Below are 23,304 nucleotides of genomic sequence, written 5' to 3' on the forward strand. Positions count from 1 at the left end.
ACACCTCCTGACGACCTCTCCCAGCGGTTTCATGTAGATGTTAAACAGCAAAGGGAACAAAATGGACCCTTGCGGTACTCCATGGCATAGCTGCCATGGCGCAGAGCCATAGTCCCCCAGCACCACCTTCTGGAAACGGTCATTGAGATAAGAGCAGAACCACTGCAGAGCAGTGCCTCCAACCCCCACTCCCGCTAGCCTATCCAGAAGGATACCATGGTCGATGGTATCGAAAGCTGCTGAGAGGTCCAGAAGAACCAATAGGGACGCAGTCCCCCTGTCTTTCTCCCTGCACAGTCATCGTACAGGGCGACCAAGGCAGATTCAGTACCGTACCCGGGTCTGAAGCCGGACTGAAATGGGTCCAGATAATCAGTTTCATCCAAGAGTGCTTGGAGTTGTCCCGCCACCACCCGCTCCAACACCTTGCCCAAAAACGGGATGTTGGCCACTGGTCTATAATTAGTAGCCATCTCTGGATCCAGTGCCGCTTTCTTCAGGACCAGTCGGACTACCGCCTCCTTTAAAGAGGCAGGTACCCAACCCTCCCTCAGAGAAGCGTTAACCACTTCCAAGATCCAAATCCCAATTCTGTGCTTGGTGTTATTTATTAACCAAGATGGGCAAGGGTCCAATAGGCAAGTGGTGGGACGTACTCATCCAAGCACCTTGTCCACATCATCAGGCCGCAATAACTGAAATTCATCCATTAATTTTGGACCATCCATTAACTTTTGGACCTCTGAGTTACTAGTAGAATCTAGCTCGTGATGAATCTGAGGGATTTTCTCCCTGAAATGCTTGGCAAAGTCATCACAGTGGGCCTTCGAGGGTGAAACCAGACCTTTCTTGGGGCCAGGATAAACCAGGCCATGCACCACTCGAAAAAGCTCCACCGGACGGCATTCTGAGGCGGCAATGGAGATGGAGAAGAATGTCTTTTTCGCTGCCCTCACCGCCACAGCATAGGCCTGATAATGGGCTCTTAAGTGTGTTCAGTCAGATTCATCCCGTGATTTCCTCCACCAACGCTCTAGTCGTCTCCCAGCCTGCTTCATCACCCACAATTCAGGTGTATACCAAGGGGAAGAGTGGGCTCTGCCCGGAGGGAGAGGACGCTTAAGAGCAATCATGTCAACAGTCCTGGTCATCTCCCCATTCCACAGTTTGAACAGGGCCTCGACAGGAGCACCAGTCTTGTCAGCCGGAAACTCCCCAAGGGCCTTCAGGAATCCATCTGGATCCATACGGCTCCAACGGCGGACCCACACAATTGGGTCCGCACCCTTACAGAGGGAGAGGCCGCTCTCGAGCTCAAACCTCACCAGGAAGTGATCTGACCATGACAGGGGTGTCAAGCATAAATTCTTCACCCTCAGACCACCCTCTTCCTGCCCCGTCGAGAAAACCAGGTCCAGGGTGTGTCCACGTTCATGGGTCGGGCCGGTGACATGTTGAGACAGTCCCATGGCCATCATGGAGGCCATGAAGTCCTGAGCCGCCCCGGTCAGACTAGCCTCGGCATGGAGATTGAAGTCCCCCAGGACCAACATCCTGGGGGTCCTCAACACCAGGTCCGAGATGATCTACGTCAGCTCAGGCAGGGAGACTGTTGGGCAGAAGGGTGCACGGTACACCAACAGAATCCCCAATCTGTCTCGGTCGCCCAACACCGAGTAGAGACACTCCAGCCCTGGCCTCGAAGGGACCGGAAGTCCCATGAGGGAGATGGAGGCTCGGTAAACCAAAGCGTTCCCCCCCCTCCCCTCCCCTCCAGGCATGGACGGTGCTGAACCAAATACCTGGGCGGGCACATTTGAGAGAGGGTGACATCCCCCCCCTCTCCCACCCAGGTCTCCGTTATGCAAGCCAGGTCGGCCCCCTCATCCACAATCAAGTCATGGATGAGGGAAGATTTATTGTGGACCGACCTGGCATTAAGCAGCAGCACCGTCAGGCCCGAGGGGTGGTTGACAGGACTACCTGGCACCCTCCGGCTGGGGGCAGAACCAGAAGGAGGGAAAGGTGTCAGCCATCTGTCCCTCCTTCTACTCAGACACATTAAGCCCCCACCGCTGTAACGCCCATTGCCCATAACCACGCCAATGGGGGCGTGGTTTCCCCAGGAAACTCAAGCGTCGGCATGGCCAGGGACGACTCCATAAAACAGATTAAAATACAATAAAAACTTTAAAACAATCAAAAACTCCCCCTTATCACCCCACCAATACAAAATAGAAATCCCCCCCACCGACCTATTCCCCCCCGCAAGCCCAGCCCCGCACGGCCATGAACGACCACAAACGGCGGCACCGCCCTTTGGCTGTCGCCCTTCGGCCGCCAGCCCCAGGCCACGTCTGGTGGGTTAAGCCAGTGCCTGCCCGCGTGCCCTGCCCCGATCAGCATCGCTCTCACCATTGCCGGTGGGGGGGAGGGGAGCGGGGGGGCACGGGAACCCGCCCGGCCTTAAGATGGCGGCGCCCCCCTCCACGCCGTCGGGCCTGGCGTGGCCCCGCCATCCTCCGTGCCCGGGGTGGCCCAGCGGTGGCTGCGGGCGTGGCGTCAGCTGGCCCCCAGCCCGGTGGTGCCCTCAGGTCTGGCGGCGGCAGCAGCAGCATGGCACGGCAGGTGTTCGGCCGCGGAGCTGCGGAGCGCGACGGGTGTTGGGGGGGGAGGAGGGAGCTCCAAGCCCGCCCAATTGTTGCATTCGGAGGAGCCTCTGATCCCAAATAGCACACAAGTCAAAGCATGTTCCAAGTTTGCAAACAGCGAGCAAACTGATGCACTAGAAACAGTGTTCCAATTGAAAGGACGGTTCTTTGAGCATGAATGTGAGAAAGCCAAACACAACCTTCGTCACCCTGTCCAGATGTGTTAGGGTACAATTCCCAGAATCCCCAAGTAAGGCAGGTGGATGGGGGATTCTAGAAGTCGGGGTTCAAGACATCTGGAATGTACCAGGCTGGAGGAGACTGGTGCACCAGATAGCAATCCCTTTTTGGTTTGCCTTGCCTTCCAGTCTTAATGCCCTACCATCTGGATCCAGCCACTCACCTTGCGGGTGTCCATCCAAGCTTTCCCCTGACAAGCTGGCTGTGTCTTCCTCAATACTAGACCGATACTGAGGAAGAAAGGGCTCACAAACCAAAGGAAGTTCAGGGCGGCTGTGCTCTACAACCTGTTGGGAGGATAAGTAGCAGGATGAGAGTGGGGTGGCAGGGCAGAGCTTGCTAGCAAATGTGCCTCCCTCACCGTAAGCAAACCTTATTTCCCACCAGAAGGGGTCAAACCTAAAGAACATTCATATATTTCTAAGGGCCAAACTAAATACAACATAAACACATATAAACATTTCACATACATGTCATTTACTCTTTGAATATCAGGGCACACCTGCCTGCTAGCCCCCATGCCCACCCAGTGCAGAACTGGGCCTGTGGTATGCAGGAGGAGTTAAGGCTGAAATCCACACAGCAACCTCCAATGGAAGCTGGGATGATGAAAGTGTCCTGCCAGAGGTTAAATGTTTCTGAGGATGGGATTTGCCCCAGAACTGCAACCTGGTGAGAAAGAGCACCAGAGTTGTTCCAGGAATGAGAACTCCTCCAAATCTTGCCACAGAGGCTGTGTCAGCAAACAGGATTGTAAAGAATGGGGGACATGATATTCTATCTCTCTTATTCCCGCTCAAAAGACAAGAAAGGCAGGTTGCTCACCTGTAACTGTCATTCTTCGAGTGGCCATCTGTACAGTCACACATATGGGTGCTGCGCCTGTGCTATGCCTATGGCCAGAAAGATTCAAAAGCTTAGCGGTTTTGGCAGGAACTCTGCATCCCTCCCCTCCATGGTATAAAAGGGCGGAGTGCCTGCCATTTCCTCAGTCAACTGGAGACCGACCATTCACCCCCTCGCAGAAGCGAGCGATATAACAGTGAATTGTCGGGCCCAATTTTTGTTTTTGAACCATTATAGAGGAGAAGAAAAAACGGTACAATATAAACCCATTCACCGACACCATGCGGGGCCGGCAGGTGGGTTGTGTGATTGCACAGATGGTCACTTGAAGAATGACAGTTACAGGTGAGCAACCTGCCTTTCTTTGTTGTGGCCTCTGTGCATCACACATATGGGTGATTAGCAAGCTTACCAGACCCGGAGGCTGGCGGTGTCATTAATGAAGAACAGAAGAAAGGATTGCCCAGCCAAAGGAGCAGTCATGTCTGGCACGCACATCAAGGCAGTAATGCCTGGCAAAGGTGCAAGGAGCAGTCCAAGTGGCAGCCTTGCAAATGTCCTGGATTGGAATGCCAGTGGCGAAAGCAGAGGAGGCAGCTACCTCCTCCGGGCATGACAGGTAAGTCAGGTTTGGCGAGCTGATAAGCTAGCTCGATGGTCTGCACGATCCACTTTGAAAGTCTCTGTGAACCAACAGGAGAGCCCTTATCACAGCCTGAGTGTTTAAGAAAGAGGCGGTTAGATTGCGAAGGGACTCCGTGTGAGACCTGTAAAAGGCAGGTAACACAATGTCCTGATTAATATGAAAGGGAGACACGACTTTTGGTAAGAACGCTGGATCGGTACGGAGAACAACTTTCTCCTTATGAAAGTTAAGGTAAGGCGGATCTATCCGCAGTGCGCAAAGTTCACTAGCCCTTCTGACAGACGTGACCGCGACAAGAAAGGCAGTTTTCCAAGAAAGTAGACATAAGTCAGTAGTTGCCAGGGGTTTGAAAGGAGGCCGAGTAAGTGCCTGTAAGATGACTGAAAGGCTCCATGTAGGGATAACTGGTTGAATTGGTAGCTGAAGATTCTGCAGACCTTTGAGGAATTGTCGTATGAAGGTATGAGAAAAGACTGAAGAACCCTGCACCTGCCCCCAAAAGTGGGAGATCGCAGCTGCATAAACTTTAATGGAAGATGACTTAAGTCCCGACTGATAGAGTGATAAGAGAAATTGAAGGATATTTTCAACGTAGGCCGAAGAGACAACAAAATTGTTGGATTCAGTGAAAGATGTGAAGTGCTTCCATTTAGCCACATAAGACCGGCGAGTTGCAGGTCTTAGGGTAGACTGAAGAATGAACTGGATATCGGGATGGAGGGTGCTCAGGTTCGATAAGGAGTCTATTGGTAGCGAAGAAGAAGAAGCTGCATCGGGATGGTGTCGGGCAGGTACAGAAGTCCCAGGATTCGCTGGTACTGAAGTATCCCCGTGGATCACTGAATGACCCAGGCTGTGAGGTTGAATGAAGGGAGATCCGGGTGGCGAACAGCTCCGCGCTGCTGAGTTATGAGATGAGGTATGAGAGGCAAGCAGAGAAAGGTGCTGCTGGACAAGCGGAGAAGGGTAGGGAACCATGGTTGATGGGGCCACCAGGGGGTGATCAGGATCCCTGTGGCATGGTCGTAGACCATCTTGGCTAGGATCCTCGTAATGAGCGGAATCGGGGGAAATGCGTAAAAGAACACGTTCATCCATGAGATCATGAGCGCATCCCCCGTCGATCCCAGGCCGATGCCGGCACGAGAGCAGAACATCTTGCACACCTTGTTCGTGTGGGTGGTGAACAAGTCTATGTCCAGAGAGCCCCAAGTCCAGAAGAGGCAATGGCAGGTCGAACAATCCAGTTCCCATTCGTGGGTTGCCGACATCTGCCCGCTGAGGGCATCGGCCTCCCCATTGTCGGTACCAGCCAGGTGAACCGCGAGGAGGGTGATTTCCCTGGGGATGCACCAGTCCCACAGTTGCATCGCCAAGTGGGCCAAGGGGGCGGACTTCGTCCCGCCTTGCTTGTTTATATAGAATACAGTGACAACGTTGTCGGAGGCAATTTGGACAACGTGTTGCCGAAGTGTGTCCTTGAATGATCGAAGGGCTTTGAAAACCACTAGGAGTCTGAAGTAATTGATATGTCTAATGGATTCCTGATGGTCCCAGAGACCGGCACACAGAGCTCCCCACCCGGTAAGGGAGGTATCAGTAAAGAGAGTCAAGGTCGGGTGAGGCAGCCAAAATGGGAAGCACAGAGACAGATTGTGCTGCGTGGTCCACCATGACAGGGTCTTGAGGACGGAAGTCGGAGAAGATGGTGAGGTGAGTCTTGTTGACGTTGGAACAGTGCGTTGAACCACAACTGGAGTGGTCTCATCCGTAGTCTGGCGTGGGGAACCGTGGATACTGTAGAGGCCATGTGGCCAAGAGGTTTCTGCACCGAGAGTGCCAGAACAGTCCTGTCTATGTGGATTTGACGGATCGATGAACAGAGAGTGTCCTGTTGAGTTTGTGGGAGGAAGGCTCTCATTAGTGTGGAATCAAGACGGGCTCCAATGAAGTCGATGATCTGTGAAGGAGTAAGACACAATTTCTCATGATTAATGCATAGTTCCAAACTGTCCGAGAGGGCACAAATAGTTTGAATTGATGACCGAAGGCCTTCCTTAGATTGGGAGACGATTAGCCAGTCATCCAGGTAGGGGTACACTTGAATGCCTCGGAGCCGAAGATGTGCACACACTGGGGCCATACATTTCGTAAAAACCCAGGGGGCAGTAGCCAGTCCAAACGGAAGGACATTGGACTCGAACAGGTCAGAATCAGCAGTGAATTGCAGAAGATGCCTGTGGGACGGGTGAATGGCAATGTGAAAATAAGCATCTTTCAAGTCCAGAGAAGCAAACCAATCCTCTCTCCTAAGCAATGGAAGGATATTTTGAAGGGTGGTCATCCGAAACTTTTTGGTTTTGATAAACCTATTGATGCCACGTAGGTCCAGTATTGGACGAAGACCGCCATCCCACTTGGGGACCATGAAATATCTTGAGTAGAACCCGTGGAGCCCCTCAGAGCATGTAAGCTGTTGAATCCCTCCTTTACGAAGAAGCTGTTGAACTTCGTGGACGAGGACCAACAAGTGAGGCGTAATTCGGTTTGGTCCTGGTGGGGGCACGGTATTGAACTCAATTCTGTATCCATGCTGTATGATGGATAAAACCCACTGATCAGATGTGATGGACTCCCAAATGGGGAGTTGACTTTGCAGCCGATCCCCAAGAGGAAGAGGGGAAGGTGGGTTAAGGAGAGGAGAGGTTCATTCATCCTGTCAATGCTGATGCTTATTGGACTCGGGACAACGACGGTTCTGCTGGAAGCGTTGTTGTTGCTTCCGACACTGTTGGCATGGTTGGAACTGCTGACGGCCCCCAAATTGTGGATAGGATTGATATCTGTAGGCCGGACGAGACCAAGACCACTTATGGCACGACTGGTTAGGAACTTCCATCCGGCGACCTGTGACCCTCAACTCATGGATAGTCTTCTTCTTGTGGTCCATCCTGGCATTGAAGAGCCCGGAACTGTCAAAGGGCATGTTCTCAATTCGACACTTTGTCTCATCTGGAAAATTGCAATTCCAAAGCCAAGCATAACGATGGAGGGCTCACCATGGAGAGCTGCTGGACTGCCACCTGCATAGCCTCTTTGATGAAAATTTGGGCTAAGTCTCTTTGCTGGTCCAGTATTGAGGCCGTAATATTTTCAAACTTTTGCATGAGAAAATATTGGTACCGCGCCAGCATGGCCTTATAATAGGAAATACGGAGGCCAAGCCCTGTAGCTGCAGAGATCCGGCGAGCTAGCATGTTGATCTTACGACCCTCTTTGTCACAGGGAGTAGTGTGTCCCCTCAACTCACATCCTTGGGAGGACTCAACGACAATTAAGTTTGGTCTGGGATGGTGCAGGAGGAATGGTATATCCTTCTCATGGCCTCGATACATAGATTCGTATCGGCGTGAAGTAGGCTGAGGCTGGTTAGGGTAGCTCCACGGTTCCATCATTGCCTGGCAAAGGGTAGTGATCAGCAGCAAAATGATGGCAGCAGACTGTTCACCCTTGACAATGTTATAAAACTTGTCTGTGTTAGGATCGAAATGGTGCTGGGCCTCGATCTCGAGTGACCTCGTAAGCCTCGCCATAAGCCCCCCAAAATTCACATAGGGCTCCTCCGGTGAGCTGGGGCCCTGTGTGGAGATCACTGCGTCTGGTGACGTAGAGTCACTTTGGAGTCCTCCAAATCCAAGTCGTCGTGTGGTGGAAGACTAGAAGAGGAATCGATAGGCGAAGTGGGACGCCTGGATTGAGTCGCTCTGGAAGTCGAAGGAGCGTCCCTCGGAGCCGGAGAGAGGGTACGCTCACGCACCAACGGGCAGTAGCCATAAGGTGGATAATCATCCCATGGCTTGCGGTGAGACGGCCGATGGGGTGGGTGCACGCATTCTTCCAAGGGCCGGATGGAGGCACGCTGTTGGTACCGCACCTGCGGAGGAACAGGCCTTGGAGAAGGCTTGAGCAATGGCTGGGGAGTTGGTGAGCGAGCCATTGGCGAAGAGTCTCAAATTTCTCCGTCGGAGATTGATCCCAACAAGGGAACATCCCAGTGTTCAGGAGAAGACTGGACGGAGGGTGTGACCCATCTTGGAGACCCAGGTGGGGTCACTTGCATGGCCAATTGGAGGGCCGGGCCGGTCGGGGTCGGTACCAAGGCAGCCGTCGGGATCGATGGAGCAGACGAACACGAGTCATGGTGCCTGAAATGGTCGGGCTTCTTAAGTTTGCGAGCCGACTTATCCGACTTGTCCTTCTTAGGCTTTTTATGGCCTGAGGACTTGTCCAAGCCACTATGTTTCCTCTTCTCCTTTTGCTTACACGGAGATGCAGAGGAGCGTTGACCCTCTGGCAAAGGGGCACCATCAGCCGACGAGCATGGCGGAGGAGTGGTGGAAGAGGTAGACGGAGGCACAGACTTGCCTGCTAGCTGATCGGACTGAAGCAGGGCTTGATCCCACAGAAGTTTATGCAGGCGGTTCTCTCAGTTTTTTCTTGCCTGCTTAGTAAAGGCCTGACACTGGCCACATTTATCTATCCTGTGCCCTTCTCCAAGACAGAGAAGACACAGATCATGTGGATCAGTAGGTGACATTTTAGAGCCGCACTGTGAACTATTGTGGAAAGCCGCATGCTGCGCCATCGAGGAAAAAGAGAAGATAGTAAAGCGAAGACAAGAGGAACAATATTTGGCGGGGGGGGGGAGGTTTTCTTAAACAGGGAAAAAAAGGGAAATTGAGAAGAAAACTTCTAACAGGGAGGGGAAAAAAACTTGGAATAAGAATGCCTAAGAGAGAAATAACAGCAACTGGTAAACGTGTACAAACTGAGAGACGAAAGGCTCAAGGCACAGCAAATGGCGGTCACAAGAAGACTGAGGAAATGGCGGGCACTCTGCCCTTTTATACCATGGGGGGGAGGGATGCGGACTTCCCGCCAAAACTGTTAAGCTTTTGAATCTTTCCGGCCATAGGCACTGCGCAGGGGCAGCACCCATATGTGTGACTGCACAGAGGCCACGACAAAAAATCCCATAGACCTCCCTGGCGGCTAGACACCAGGGAGAAACATGGAGAGGCCAACTGGAGTAATGCCTCAGGAACATCTTTGTTCTCCAACTATTCCTTTATTGCCCTCTACTGTAAAAATCTGAGACTAGTGGATTTTTCCCAGATTGTCCATTCTGCATCTATACACGTGAAAAAAGAAATGCTCCATGTAGAAAAAATTAAGGGGAATGCCTATTTAAGTACCCATCCATGCTTGTTCCAGGATATATATTACAACCACTTGCATACCCATCAGGAAGACACATAAGTATGAAGTCTGCTTATGTATATGAAATTAGAAGCATAGAATTGGGTGCTCACCATTCACAAGCACAGAAGCTTGGGAACTCTCCTTATGCCATGGATGGGGCCCCACTCACAGGGCTGCAAGCATGTATACAACACAGTCTCCCGCACTCATAACACAATATAAACGAGCATACAATCAAACATGCATCCTAGAATGCACAAGCGGGTACATCTGGGGAGAACTCTGCCAAAACCATTATTGCTGTAAAATGGAAGCTTTTTAAAAACAATGCACACACACGCTTATCTATTACATCACCTCTTCCATCTGTGCCCTCCTATCAAGCTTAGGCAGCAAGCCCATGCCTGCTTAGCATCTGAAATACTGCAGGCTCTGTGGTTGTGACACTGTTCTTGGGTTCCCCTTTGGGAACATGAGCTCCCCTGAGGCTGAGAAATGCTGCTCATGTTCTGCCCCAACCCAGTGCCTTCAAATGAGTTGCAATTCTCATCATTCCCAGACAACATGGGCATTATAGCCCAACACAGCTGGAGAGCACCAGGCTGATATATGCATCTGCATCATCATCAGGGGCATTGCTAGATATTTAAAAGAAGAAGGGTCCAAATATGCACCTCACATAAATCTGCATAAAATCTGCATGTGCTAATTTCTAACTATACATTCAAATCAGGAATATTTACTAGGATGCATCTGAATTTAACAAGAGGCAAGTCATCCTAGGTAAAATATGTTCTTCAGTTAATTGGCACCCTGATGCTGACCATCCCAAGTGAATATAAAAAAGGTTTGTTCTAAACTTAATAGTTGTGCTGGGGGAATTTTATTGGGGTATATGTGCTGTAGTATATTGGAGGGGGAGAGCTACCCTTCTGTCTCCAGCCCAGTTTTAATTCCCTGCATGACAACCAACCACAAAGGAAGCCTCTGCACTGGCCCCATGGGCCCAGTCCAATGGTACGAGCAGAACAGATTAAGACCACTGACAAACAGATTTAAGTCTGGCCCCATGGGCCCAGTACTAGCAATGCCCCTGATCAGCATCATTATTTTGGCACTTTCCACGTGCATTTAAAGCATTTCACTCCATTATCTTAGCCATCACACCCACACAAAGCCTGCCTGTACAGCTTACCTCCTGCTTGAGACGCTTGGCTTGCCCAGCACCGCCCTCCTCTGGATGCAGTCTGAGGACAAAAGCCACCATGGAGTCAGAAAACCCTGCTAGGTAATATGCCCAGGAAATTACCCCCAGCCTGGCCAAGAGGAAAACCAGAAGGGTGCAGCTTGGGACTGCTTTAAACATGCTGCCAGGCAGTGAAGGACTTTACCCATGCAATGTTGCACATGCCCTGCTTTAAGACTGAGTCCCCTCACCTGCACATGCAAACCTCACATGCACTGACATCAGCCGCTGGTGTGAGTGCTGGCACACTGATATTGCATATACAGCAGCTGAGGGTTGCTTTAAACAAGATGTCAAACACCTACCATGTCACACAAGTGAACTCCTTTTGCCACATTTAAATAGGGTTTGATGTTTATTCAGATATATTTAGAAAATCATGGTTTCCTATGATGAGAATATGCCACTCTTAGGCTGAGATTTGGACACTTTGCAGAATACTGAAAATATTTGCTCTGAATGAACCACAGCTGCATCTGAACTTAGGAAACCATGGATAATTCTAACTGTGGTTAGCTTTTAAAAACTAGGGTGAAACTAAGCACAGTTAAGTCAAACCACAGTTCCCGAAGCACAGATGTAACAGAGAACTATAGTTAGTTCAAAAGTAAATAGTTTCAATCTTTTCTTGATGCACACAAAATAGGAGCAGGGATTGAAATGGAGAGTGTGCAAACCCAAACCTCATGTTGGATCCCTTAATGCAAGGATGGGCAACATAAGAGAGTTGGAGACTTTACTAGACTGTCTGGAATTCTCTAGGGGCTACACATCCCTTCCCTGCTGCAGCTGGAAGCTGAGTGTTTCCATTTCCAGCAGAACTGCACTTCCTACAGCCCACCAAACAGCTATTTGGTTATTGGCTAGGAAGAATGCCATAGTACAAAGAAATAGGACAAGCAGTCTTCATGCACTGTGTTTCTCTACAGAACCAATGTTTCTGCTGGGAAACAGGACACAACAGAACACTTTGTTTACCAGCAGAATTGCAGGGAATCTGGCAGGCTGGCTGTGCTGAAGACTGGAAATCTCTGCTAGGGGGCTGCATGCAGCCTGTGGCCACATGTTGTGTACCCCTACTTTGATGCTAAATCATGGTCTCCTGACATGTTGAACCAGCCATTCTGTGAGCTAAAGAAATAGTCAGGGCCTTGGGCAGGGAAAGTGCCTGCTGGGACATGTTCAGTATCATCACAGCCAGTTCCAATTGCCAAACAGGGCCAAGCCCATTTCCTGAATGCTTGACATTTTATTTGGATAATCAGACTGCAGGAAATCAGCATCCAGGAAGGAGATAATTAACACAGCTGGACACCTGTGTTTAAACTTTATACTTTGCAGTGCTCAAGCTATACAAAAATTCAGCCAAGGCATCTGTTTTTTCATTCCAGACCTCAAAAGGATATGCGGTAAAAATAGTTAGCCGAGTCCTTGAGCAAGTACATTTCTTTTGCTTTGGAGTAAATGTAGACAATCCTCACCCATCAGAAACTGACCAGTTTCCAGACAGACATGGGTCCTGGAACTTTTTTTTTTCTTTTTTAAAGAAATGAACCATTTCCTGTTCTCCCACCATTGCACTGCTCTGGAAGAGGCAGTCGATGAGGGTTTTTGCAGAAGCATGGGCACCCCAGAACAACACACTGAGCTTGCCTGTTGAGCATCTTTTCTCAGCAGCATCACAGCAAGGATGTAGCAGGCCACAGCCCAGCTTTGAAGAACCCCACTCGGTAGCAAGAAGGGAACTGTTCAGTTCTCACCTGGATCCCTTAAGTGAGGACAGGTAGCTGCTCTCCCGGGCCACCTGGCGTGACAATGAGAAGAGCTCCACACGGCGAAGCAGCAGCGAATTGTCCCGTAGGCAGAACTGGGCAGCAGCCTCATTGATGGTGAGCTGGGAGCACAGAGAGAGAACAGATTGGTTCTTTGGGGGAGGTGAACAGATCTCAGTCTCTAGTGCTCTAGAGTAAGAACAACGCCCAAGAGGAGGAATTCTGGGGCAGCCAGCATGCAAAGAGGAGAGAAGATCTTTGAAAAAAGAAAACGAAACCTAGATGTGCACAGTAAGATAAGCATCCCAGGGTTAAAGAAGAACGGATACCTCAGGAAAGGAATTTGCAGCTGTCTGAAAGTATATGATACTAAGGGCTTCCCCAAACGATTTATATAGTTTTAGGTGCTATGGTATCCAATATGTTCCCTCCTACCTGCTGTTTCTCAGCACTTAAACCCCAACAATGTGTCACTGTCATCCCTGCCCCCATCTAAAGCAGAGTGCTGTCTAAACTAAAGCGCCTTGTGGCCCCCTTGGGCGCCTCACCCCTGCCACACCAACTTCCCACCAATCCCCCCTAGCTACCAGAAATACACTTCCAGGGACAAAACAGTGGTCTGTGGGAGGATTGCTAGGAAAGGAAGTAGAGAACCTTATCTCCACCCCGCGATAATCATACAGACTGAATTTGCCTCCTGGAAAGGGTGATTTCTATCCAGATCTATCAGGTGGGGAGAAGGTTCACCATTCTCTCCCCAGCCAATCTTTACAAAGGCTGTTCTTTCCTCCTGTTGCTAGCAGTGAAGAAAGAGAAATCTCTCTCAGGACTATGCATGGGTGTCTGTGTGGCCATGCATGTGTATACATTAATCAATAGCACCCAACTTCATACTTCATATCATCAGTAGTTCTCAAGGACAAAAATGCTGTGGATTTCTGCCCTAGACTGAGGTTGGGCAGGTGCCTTTATCAGCCAGCATCTGTGACATCTCAGGTGACAAGGGACACGCCACCAATATGCACATGTCAGCTTGAGGTGCCTCTTAAAACAGGAATGGTGGAACTGAGGCCTGCTCTTCTTGGGCTATACCTCCCATCATCCCCACCCAGTAGCAATACTGAAAGGGCTGGAGTCCAAGAATCTCTGGAACGCCAAAGGGGCCCCATGCCTGTTTTAAAGGTAACCCATGAAAAATATTCTTTGTAGTAAAAATGTGGAGAAAGGGTGGGGTGATTGTGGTCTTTTTAAATGCAGTCTTTTTAAAGGTCATCACAAGCCTAACTACTCCTTCTATAGCAATATTCAGACATTTCATGAGCCACTTTAAACAATGGTTTGGATCTGAAGATCCATGAGCAGAAATGAGGGAGGCCATTTCATGCAATTCCTCCTTTCGAAACCTGCTCTAGGATGTCTGAGCACCTTCAGAATTGTATAGGAGGAAATGCAGGGGACTGCATGGGAATCAGTCTAAATCACCTCAGGGTCCAAGCCAGTTTATCTAAATAATATCCTGCAGTTTTTCCCCCTCTCCAGGGCTGGAACACATAACGCTTGCTGTAAAACAGAACAAAAACAGCTAACAGGCTCTCTGGTTGCAGCAAGAACCTAATCCAGAGGTGCAAAATGTCTGTCAGCCAGAGGGACAGATTGATTTTTGAGGAAGCTCATAAAAGCCACATCCCAGTGGGGGGGTGGGGCCAGGGAAAAAGGAGGTGGGGCCAAAGGAAGACAGGGTGGAGCCAAAATGGCCCAAAAAATCCAGCATGTTTCCAGCTGAAGCTCTGTCTGCTACTAGCAACACCTTCAGACAGCCATGTCAACCTTTTAGAATGTGGGGATGGGATGTGGAGAACTGCTACAAAAGCCAGGAAACCACACAAAAAAATGGTGGTTGGGGTAAAGCAGTGAGCCCAGGAAAAGTGTGGATTTTCATTCTATAACATCAAATTTAGAATAAGTTCTCTGTGCCTTTGTGTTGGCTCAATGCTCCTTCCTCGCAAACCTGCTCCCTTGACTCACCTCATGAAGTGTGAGTTGCTTGCCCTCACAGCGCTGCGCCCCACTCCGTCCATAGATGGCACTGTGGCGCCGGATCTCTTCCTCTTTGCGAGGGTCCCCATTGTCCATGCGAAAGATATGGCCCACTGTTTTTGCCAGCTTCTTATTCAGCTTCATGAGGCTTCGCAGCTCCGTTTCTCCACCACGGGGACAGCTGCGCAGAAGACGATCTGCACCCTCTGCCACTGCTTGGACCAGTTCTGGATCAAGCCGCTCCGCAGAAGAAGGGTGCTCACTGGGTGAAGATGCCCCCCCTTCCTCTTCCGACTCTGGATTGCCCCAGTGAATCACTGGCAAGGGGGACAGCTTTTCTCTTGCCTCTGAGGGACTCTTGGCAGGGGAGGTACCACTGGCTTTCCCTGGGGTCTCTCCGGGGCTGGTATGGCCATTGGTAAGCGATTTGCGCCCCCCTGACTCAGAAATCTTGAAAAGCGGAATGCTGCTGACGGGTATGGAGGGCACCGGCTGGTTGAAGAGCCCTGGGTTGGTTGCCCACTCCCGCAGGGCCTTCTGGAGGCGCCGAACGTGGAGCGGCTTAGTCGCCATGCCAACCAGAGCCATGATCTCCAAGAACTCCTCCTCGCCCGCCTCACACAGCTGCTGCACGTCATCACCGCCCTGTTGGATGAAGGTCTCGTAGTAGGAGAGGAGGTTGGCTCGCTGCAGGACACGATACAGCTGGAGTTCACCCAGTGTGCGTGGCAAGGACAGGGCCATAGCCGGTGGCCTGCAGAGACAGCAGAGCAAGCTTGGTCACTGAGGAGAAACGGAAGCTGGGCCTGAGGAGATTCAGCTATACCTGCCACCTGCCTGCCCCCAGTCAGGAGACAAAGGCAGGCATACCAACAGGGCCAGTCCAAACTATTTTGCTGCCTGAGACAAAGGACAAGATGGCATCTCCCCTGCCTAACTCTATGCACAAATGCTGGCAGTTGATTTCTGAAATATTTCAACATTACTGACAGGAGAGCATCCTCCACAAGACCTGAGGGCAGCAGGGCAGCTCAGAATGTTCTGCACAGGTGGTGGCATTCAGCCCCATCTCTCCCATGCGCCCTGCACCTGCCACACGAGGTGGTGGTCTCATGCTATCTAATGAGAAAGAGTGGCACCACAAAATAGGCGTAAAAGGGAAAAACATCACTTGGTGCATTTATGTCACAATGTTTAAGTTGTACACACCATCGGTTAAAAGCCAAGTTTGTAAAGAGAAATTATGCCGATTTTCTTCAAGCAACAGTAACTTCTGTGGCAACAGCCATAGCAACCAAGTCCTGGACTAAGGTGTGGTGTTTATTTGGGTTTCATTTGGAATTAGACAAATTCCTAGAGAACAAGGGGATCCATGGCTACTAGTCAGGATAGCTGCAGATGGCCTCCTGCATGAGAGGTAGCATGCGTGCCTCTGTGTTCCAGTTGCTGGAGAACATGGGCAGGAGGGCGTTGTTGCACTCATCTTCCATTTGTGGACTTTCCATTGCATTACCTGGTTGGCCGCTGCATGCACAGAATACTGGATTAGGCAGGTCTCTGAGCCAATCCAATACAGCTCCTCTTACATTCGTAGGGAAAAAAGTAGACACAATCTTGTGTACACTCCCTCATTGTGGTGCACTTGCTGCACAAACCTCTCCTTACACTACAGCCTCCCACAGCAATGCAGGTAAAGCCCAACCCCGCCTGTTTGCTGATAATGCAATCCTGCGGAGCTGCACATGCTTACTCAGAATTAAGCCCCATTGGGGTGTATTTCTTAGTAAATGTGTTTAGGATTACAGCCTGAAGCATCTACCACACTTTAGAACAGCTTTCCCCAGCCTGGTGGCCACCACAGGTTTTGGATTTCAGCTCCCATAAGTCCCAGCCAGTGTGGCCAGTTGACTTGGATGCTAGATGCATTTGGAGGAAGGCTGCCTCAAAACATCTGCTGAAATACTCATGTTTCACTCTGATGGGTGACTTTTGATGGATGACTTTTGCCTTGCTCTGCAACTGATGATATCATACACTGTCTACACGGCATCCTCCAACTGCAATACATTGCAACCTTCCCATCAAAGTCAAGATTCTTCCTCTGCACTGTGACTTGAGCCTGTACACTTTATTATAACACACAAAGTACTGAAACCTAACCCAGTTTACATGCATTGGCTCCATGCCATGTGATCTGGGATCTGCACTACAACTATTCTCTCAGCTGCTATGCTTCCATGTCCCCAATGTGGCCCTTCACCTCCGTGTACTAAACCCCAACAGCATTTCAAGCATGCAAACGTGCACACACGAAACCTGCTTCTCCTCTACAAACCAGAAATCCCACCACACTGAAACATCGCCCCAGCCTGGCCTCATCCCCAACATGTGCATGAACATACCACCCTCCTCCAAACACCCACGGCTTGTTTTTTCCTTTAACTGACCTTACATGCATTAACTTTTCTTATGATGAGGCCATAAAAGCAGTGCAGCAGCATCTGTGCCCTTGGGGGGAGTTGGTGTTTCTTGGGTACTTCTCAGTAGTGGAGGTCACATGCACTGCCCACCTCCACCTTTTCTGGACCAATGCTGCAGAGGTGGGGGAATTTTGGTGCAACACTGAGGGGTACGCAAGGGGCTTTAATTGAACATGCAAGTTGTGCTTGCTGGATTGGCAGGTGAGGGGAAGCACTAACCAGCTCAAACTATCACTGCCGTCTCCCAAGTCACTCTTTTGGACTCTCTCGTGGTACCATGAGAGCTGGACTGTGGGGCACATGTCCAGGGCCCCACTCAGAAGAGTGAGCAGGAGGGCTTACAACAGGGCTGGCTTAGCACAGTGCACACTCCCAATTAAAGTGTGTGTGGGGGAGGGGGGAGCTGCAGCCCATACGATCATTTAAGTCAAGAGCCTTAAGTTACAATAATCATCTTAGAAACATAGAAACAGAGCGAGTCACAAGGGGCCTTCCAGGCCATCTAGTCTGACCTCCGGCACCAGCCGGCGCCACTCACGACATGCCCACCATGTGGACATCCAGCCTATCCTTGAACACCCGCACCGATGGGGCCTCAACGACCTCTCAACGCCCATTCCACACCCTCGGGGTCCTAACTGTCAGGAAATGCTTCCTGGCATCTAAATCGAACTTTGGCTCCCTGAGCTTTGCTCTGTTGGAGCGCGTCCTGCCTTCCTCCGCAGGGGAGAACAGGTCTCTACCCATCTCCGTATGACATCCCCTCACCTACATGTATGCCGCCAACATATCCCCTCTGAGTCGCCTCTTCTCCAGGCTGAAGAGACCCAGATCCCTCAGTCTCGCCTCATCCCCCATCCCCTGCAAACCAACCACCAACCTTGTGGCCCTACGCTGCACTGACTCTAACCTGGCTATATCCTTTCTGTAATGAGGGGCCCAAAACTGAGCACAATACTCCAGTTGCAGGCGCACCAGAGTTGTGTAGAGTGGTAGTAATACTTCTCTTGATCTAGAAGCCACACTTCTGGCTATGCAACCAAGGATGGCGTTTACCCTCTTGACCACCGCATCACACTGCTGACTCATGTTTAGCCTGCAGTCAACCAGCACCCTGAAGTCCCTTTCACAAGTGCTGCTCTCCAGCCACTTGTCACCTAACCTGTACTTATGACAGCTATTCCTATGCCCCAAGTGCAAGACCTTGCACTTATCCACCTTGAACGCCATCCTGTTGTCTCCTGCCCACTTCCATAGTCTGTCCAGATCCTTTTGGATCTGGAGTTCCTGCTCCTCAGTTGTGGCCACTGCTCCAGTTTTAGTGTCGTCTGCGAATTTGATCAGCAGACTGTTCACCCCTTCTTCCATATTGTTAATGAAAAGATTAAACAGACCCTGCTTGTCACTGGCCGCCATCCCAATGATTCCCCACTAATGGTTACCTTCTGCTTTCAGTCAGTCAACCATGCCCTAATCCACCGGACAGTGCTTTGGTGTATCCCAAAACTCCTCAGTTTCTCCACCAGGATATCATGGGGCACTTTGTCAAAGGCCTTGCTGAAATCCAGGTAAACCACATCCACTGCATCCCCTCCATCCAGCCATCTCAAAACCTTGTCATAGAATTCCACAAGGTTTGTCTGGCAGGACCTGTTTTTGCGGAAGCCGTGTTGCGCGGCTGCCAGCCGTCCTTCCCGATCTAGCATCTTACATATCCCCTTGTCCAAACAGCTGCTTCTTCAGAACATTCAAGATTGGGACTTTATGGGGATGATCTCCTCCATGCATCTTAGCACCACCATTTCCAATCCATTTTTGGAGAGCTCTGAAACATCGTCACCTTTTTCAAATTAGAGCCTAGCAAGATAGGTATGCTCTTTGATTAGCTCCATTTACCCAGCCTTGGATGCCTATCTTGAAACGCATGGGTATAAGGGTAGTCACCAGAGAAATACCACTCTCCTCTCCTGTCAGGCTTAATTTGAGATGAAAATTACTGTTTCTGTCTGGTTAAGAAATAGCAGATCTTATCTGTTTACGACATGAAACGTTCAACCAGGAAGACATTAGACAGAAGTGCCCCTGAGCATGTATATAATCCAGGGACCCACCACAGCCCCATAACTCTACAGCGAGTAAGCAAGGTTGCCCATGTCAGGAGGCGTGCCCCTTGCACCTCTTGCGTGTATTTAACAGCCATTTTCACAATCGCTTCCTTCGTCTTGTTTCTGCCCTTTACAGTGGAGCACCCCATTCACTGAAGAAATGCAGCGGTGGGGGAGGGGGAGAGAAGTAGAGGTTGACAAGTAATCCCTCCACCTGGCCTGCTGTCCCTTCGCCCCCTCCCCGGGGGTGGGGGCAACTTACTCCCAATGTTCCTCCCCGTCCCACCTCCCCTTCGCGTCCGCGGCGCCTGCCCCACCCCACGTCTTTACTCACTCGCTCTCTGCTGCGTCTCACGGCGTCGCTGGATTGCTTGGCAGTCCGGGGGGTGTGATCGTGGGGCATGGACCCAGGGCCTTCCTCGCCTTGCTGCTGGCTGGCAGTGCCTGCTTCTAATCCGAGGCGAAGATAGAAAGAAAGAGACAGAGGAAAGGGGTGCGAGCGCCGAGCATCCGATGGCGCCAGTCCACCCTGATGGCTCCCTGCGTCCGTCCGTCGGAGCTTCTCCGTCTGCCCGTCCCCCACACTCCTCCTCCTCCTCTCTCTCTTTCTCTCTCTGCGCGCCTCGGCGCTGAGCCTTTGGCACGGAATTGCCTCCCACGCCGCCGGATTTACAATGGAACGGCGGCGGCGGCTCCGAGCTGCTGCCGCGCGTGGGAGGCGTCGGGGGCGGCAGGCAGCTCCTGCCTCGGACCAGAAAAACTGCAGCAGCAGCAGCAGCAACCGCCACCTCCGAAAGGGGGATGAAGCCGCCCTGCTCTCTTCCTCCGATATGCCCACGTGCTGGCATGAAAGGGGCTAAATCAGCGGTGTGCTTGCACCCCATTTCCTGCCTTCCGCGCGCCTTCAACCGCCGTGCGGGATGTTGGGTGCCCCCCTTAGAAAAAGAGGATTAAACTCTTCGTGGCTGCTAGGGGTGGAGTTGACGTGACTGGTTTGCTCGACGTGGACGCTTTTCCTCTTCTGCCTTTGGGAGCCTTGCATTGTGCCTTGTGCACGTTCTGGGCTATGTGGCAAAACTAACAGTCTTTACTGCGCGCCACATGAAAAACGAACACATTCCGGCGAAAGGCCTGAACTAGGCTGCTACTACCCTTTCAGGTTATATAGGGGTATGCAGCCCCCTCTGAGTAAAGTGTGAATAAGACTTAGATGTTCTCAAAAAGGACGCGTTCGTGTTTCGCTGGTCTAAGTGTACGGGGCTGTGTTACGCCACCCTCGGAAATGCACATGTGAGAATGAAAAGTGCGAGTTTTGAGAGCACTGGTAGTTTCACGCATGAATGCTGTTGTTACGCATGTGCTCACAAAAGTCTTCTTGGGTGAGAGGGTCGGGTAAGCTCCCACATATTTTTGGGTGCATGCCTGTGAGCGACGCAATACGCCTGTGATAGGGCAAAGCATGTAGAAAAGCTTAGGGGGTTATTTCAAGGGTGTAGGAGAAGGCTTAGAGAAAATATTTCTTTACAGAAAACCTGTCAGTGTCTGATTCATCAGTGGACAAAATCAGGATATGATAACTAGAATGATAATCTTATTAGAACCATTTGGATAAATGCCCCCTGTTTAAAAACAAACTGGAATTTTGCATTGCTTTTAAATGCATTGTACATTAACATTGCATTGAAAAATACTAATTCTTTCACTTCAAATACTCCAACCCACACTTGAAAAACTTTTAAAATGCAAAATGGGATGCTTTACATTTTGAAGTTTAAAAGGGTTTGGTTTTTCAAAGTATTTATTGACCTGATCAGGTTTCCCTCCTGGGGAAGTGGGAAGGATAATTTTAGTTGTATAATTTCTCTTTACCAAAGGATGCAAAAATATATTTGATTGGATTAAAAGGAAACCTGTCAGATAGTTTTCTACAACTAGTCCATCAAAGTTGACTGGCAGCATCTGAAGCTGTCAGAGGCCTCTCACATCACTGTCTACCTATTCCTTTGAACTGGAAATGGCAGGAACTGACATGTAATTGGCATCTGACTAGAGCTGAACCTGCTATTAGGCAAAGTAAAGCAGCAGTTTTAGGGTCAGGCAAGGGTGGCAAATTATTAGCATTGAAAGGCTCAGTCTTATGCACATTCAGGCAGAATGACTGCTGCCCCCAGCATACCTCAGCCACACAACTTTTTAAAGTGCGAAAATGCATCCTTAATTTATTATTTTTGTATGTTTTTACTGAGGAAGATTTTCTTCTTCAGGCAGCAGAATAACTTGTATGGCCTTGGTACTTTGACATGCCAAGGCAGAATACTGTTTGCCACTCTTTCAGCAGCAAAATGTTTTTGGCCAGCCCTGCAGTCTTGTAAAGAACAGAGTTAGTTTTAAGTGTTCACTAATTCCCCACTTATCTGATGGTACAGAACTTCAGAAACCACTATAACCATTTTTCTTTGCCTACTAGATTTCTGAACTACTCTGAAGTTTGCTATCCATTTAAAGAATATCTAAATCTTTTTGCTTCAGATCTGTTTTCTGGCCCACCATGGCAAACATAGTCAGTGTGGCCTTCTGATATTTAATTATTTATATGCTACCTTTCCCCTGCAGTTTAGACAATCCCTTCTCCTCTCTATTTTTTTCTCACAACAGCCATTTGAAATAGATTGAGAGTCAGAGACTGGCCTAAAGTCATCCAGTGAACTTTATGGCTAAGTGAGGACTAGAACCCAGATCTCCGGAGTTCCAGTTTACTGCTGAAACTAGTATGCTACACTGGCAAGCTGAAGCCCTTCAAAAAGTAAGGGAAATGCAGTTGAGGGACTATGGGCTAGGATGGAAAATCATTGGGAAGAACAGTTCTGTAGAAGTATAAGTGGCATTTGCATATATTTGGTAATACGTTTGCAAGCTTAAAAATTCATAGAAGAAGGAATGTTTTCAACACTGTTGGTGCGATGCCTGCATTACTAGGTACATAATCACATAGATCCCTGTTCCGTCAGCTACTCCTTCCTGCTTCAGATCTACCCACCCTGGAGAGAAAGGAGGGATTTGGTTCCCAAAGCATGACTGCATCTGTGTGGGATTAGTAAACTAGCAGACTCTGCCCTTTCCCCGTAACATCAGAAGAACATAGATAATCATGTGTATTATTGAGCTCAGCTGAACTGAAAGAGTGGTAAACCAAGGTTTTACTTTATTTTTCCCCAAAAAAGTTGTAAGAATTAAAAGGTGAGCTCCCTCAGAAACAAGTTGGGGGCTAAAAAAGGCTTAAGGTAAATACCTCCCTAAGTGAAAGTGTGCCTTATACTTTTTCAAACAACTTCTAACTCCACCCCAAGTTGCCCTGACTCTGGCCTTTTTTGAACTGAAGCTTTCTGGCCTTGACTCCCAGCTCACTACTGTCCTAAATTTGTATTTTCCTGTGCAGCTAGGAGTTGATTGTGGGTTTATTTTTGGATCTTCTTAGTGGCACAGGAAATGTCCATTGTGGGGTTTGTAGCAATCATAGTTCTGTCTTGTTTTGTGCCACGCATTTACCATGTGCCCCCACTTCTACACACACACACACACACACACACACATTCCCTCCAACAGCATCCAGTCTGAGAGAACCTCCTGGCCTCTCAGCTGCAAAGGCCCAAGGAAGTCAAAGCTGTACCCTGCATGCAAAGGAAGGCGTAGGCAGGAAGTTGGCTCTGCGGAGGACAGATCATCCCAATCAGCTTTAGCTACTGAGAGGTTTCTATTCAGAGAGGCCTGAACAGTAACATATGGTTCTTCCCACTGAGCAGCCTCCCACAATGGCAAGAGCATCTACCTAGTGTTGATGCTTTTCAATGCCGGCCTGCACATCCATATTTGGGCTTGGAGTCCTGCAATCTTTGCAGAGGCTCTTGAATTCAGCCAGGTCACTAGGGCTCCCCTCTGGTGACAGGGACAAATAGCTGGCTGCGGTTCTATTCTTGTGAATGCACAGAGCTGGCTGTGTATAAAGCCTTATGTATGTATGT

At 49.9% G+C, this 23,304-nt stretch overlaps 1 protein-coding gene across 1 annotated transcript in view; it reads right to left on the bottom strand.

The window, feature by feature from the left end:
- NAB2 (NGFI-A binding protein 2) overlaps positions 1-19,898 on the bottom strand; it is a 28,268-nt gene extending 8,370 nt beyond the window's left edge. The window contains exons 1-5 of the mRNA XM_044443281.1: positions 19,620-19,898; positions 14,689-15,454; positions 12,652-12,785; positions 10,841-10,892; positions 3,055-3,178 (exon numbers count right to left, since the gene is read on the bottom strand). Of these exons, the coding sequence (XP_044299216.1) occupies positions 3,055-3,178; positions 10,841-10,892; positions 12,652-12,785; positions 14,689-15,444 (1,066 nt within the window). The 5' untranslated portion in view covers positions 15,445-15,454; positions 19,620-19,898. The remainder of the gene's footprint in view (positions 1-3,054; positions 3,179-10,840; positions 10,893-12,651; positions 12,786-14,688; positions 15,455-19,619) is intronic.
- Positions 19,899-23,304: the final 3,406 nt, after the last annotated feature.

Source organism: Varanus komodoensis, unplaced genomic scaffold (assembly GCF_004798865.1).
Source record: "Varanus komodoensis strain SLA01 unplaced genomic scaffold, ASM479886v1 scaffold41, whole genome shotgun sequence".
In the NCBI taxonomy this organism is placed as follows: domain Eukaryota; kingdom Metazoa; phylum Chordata; class Lepidosauria; order Squamata; family Varanidae; genus Varanus; species Varanus komodoensis.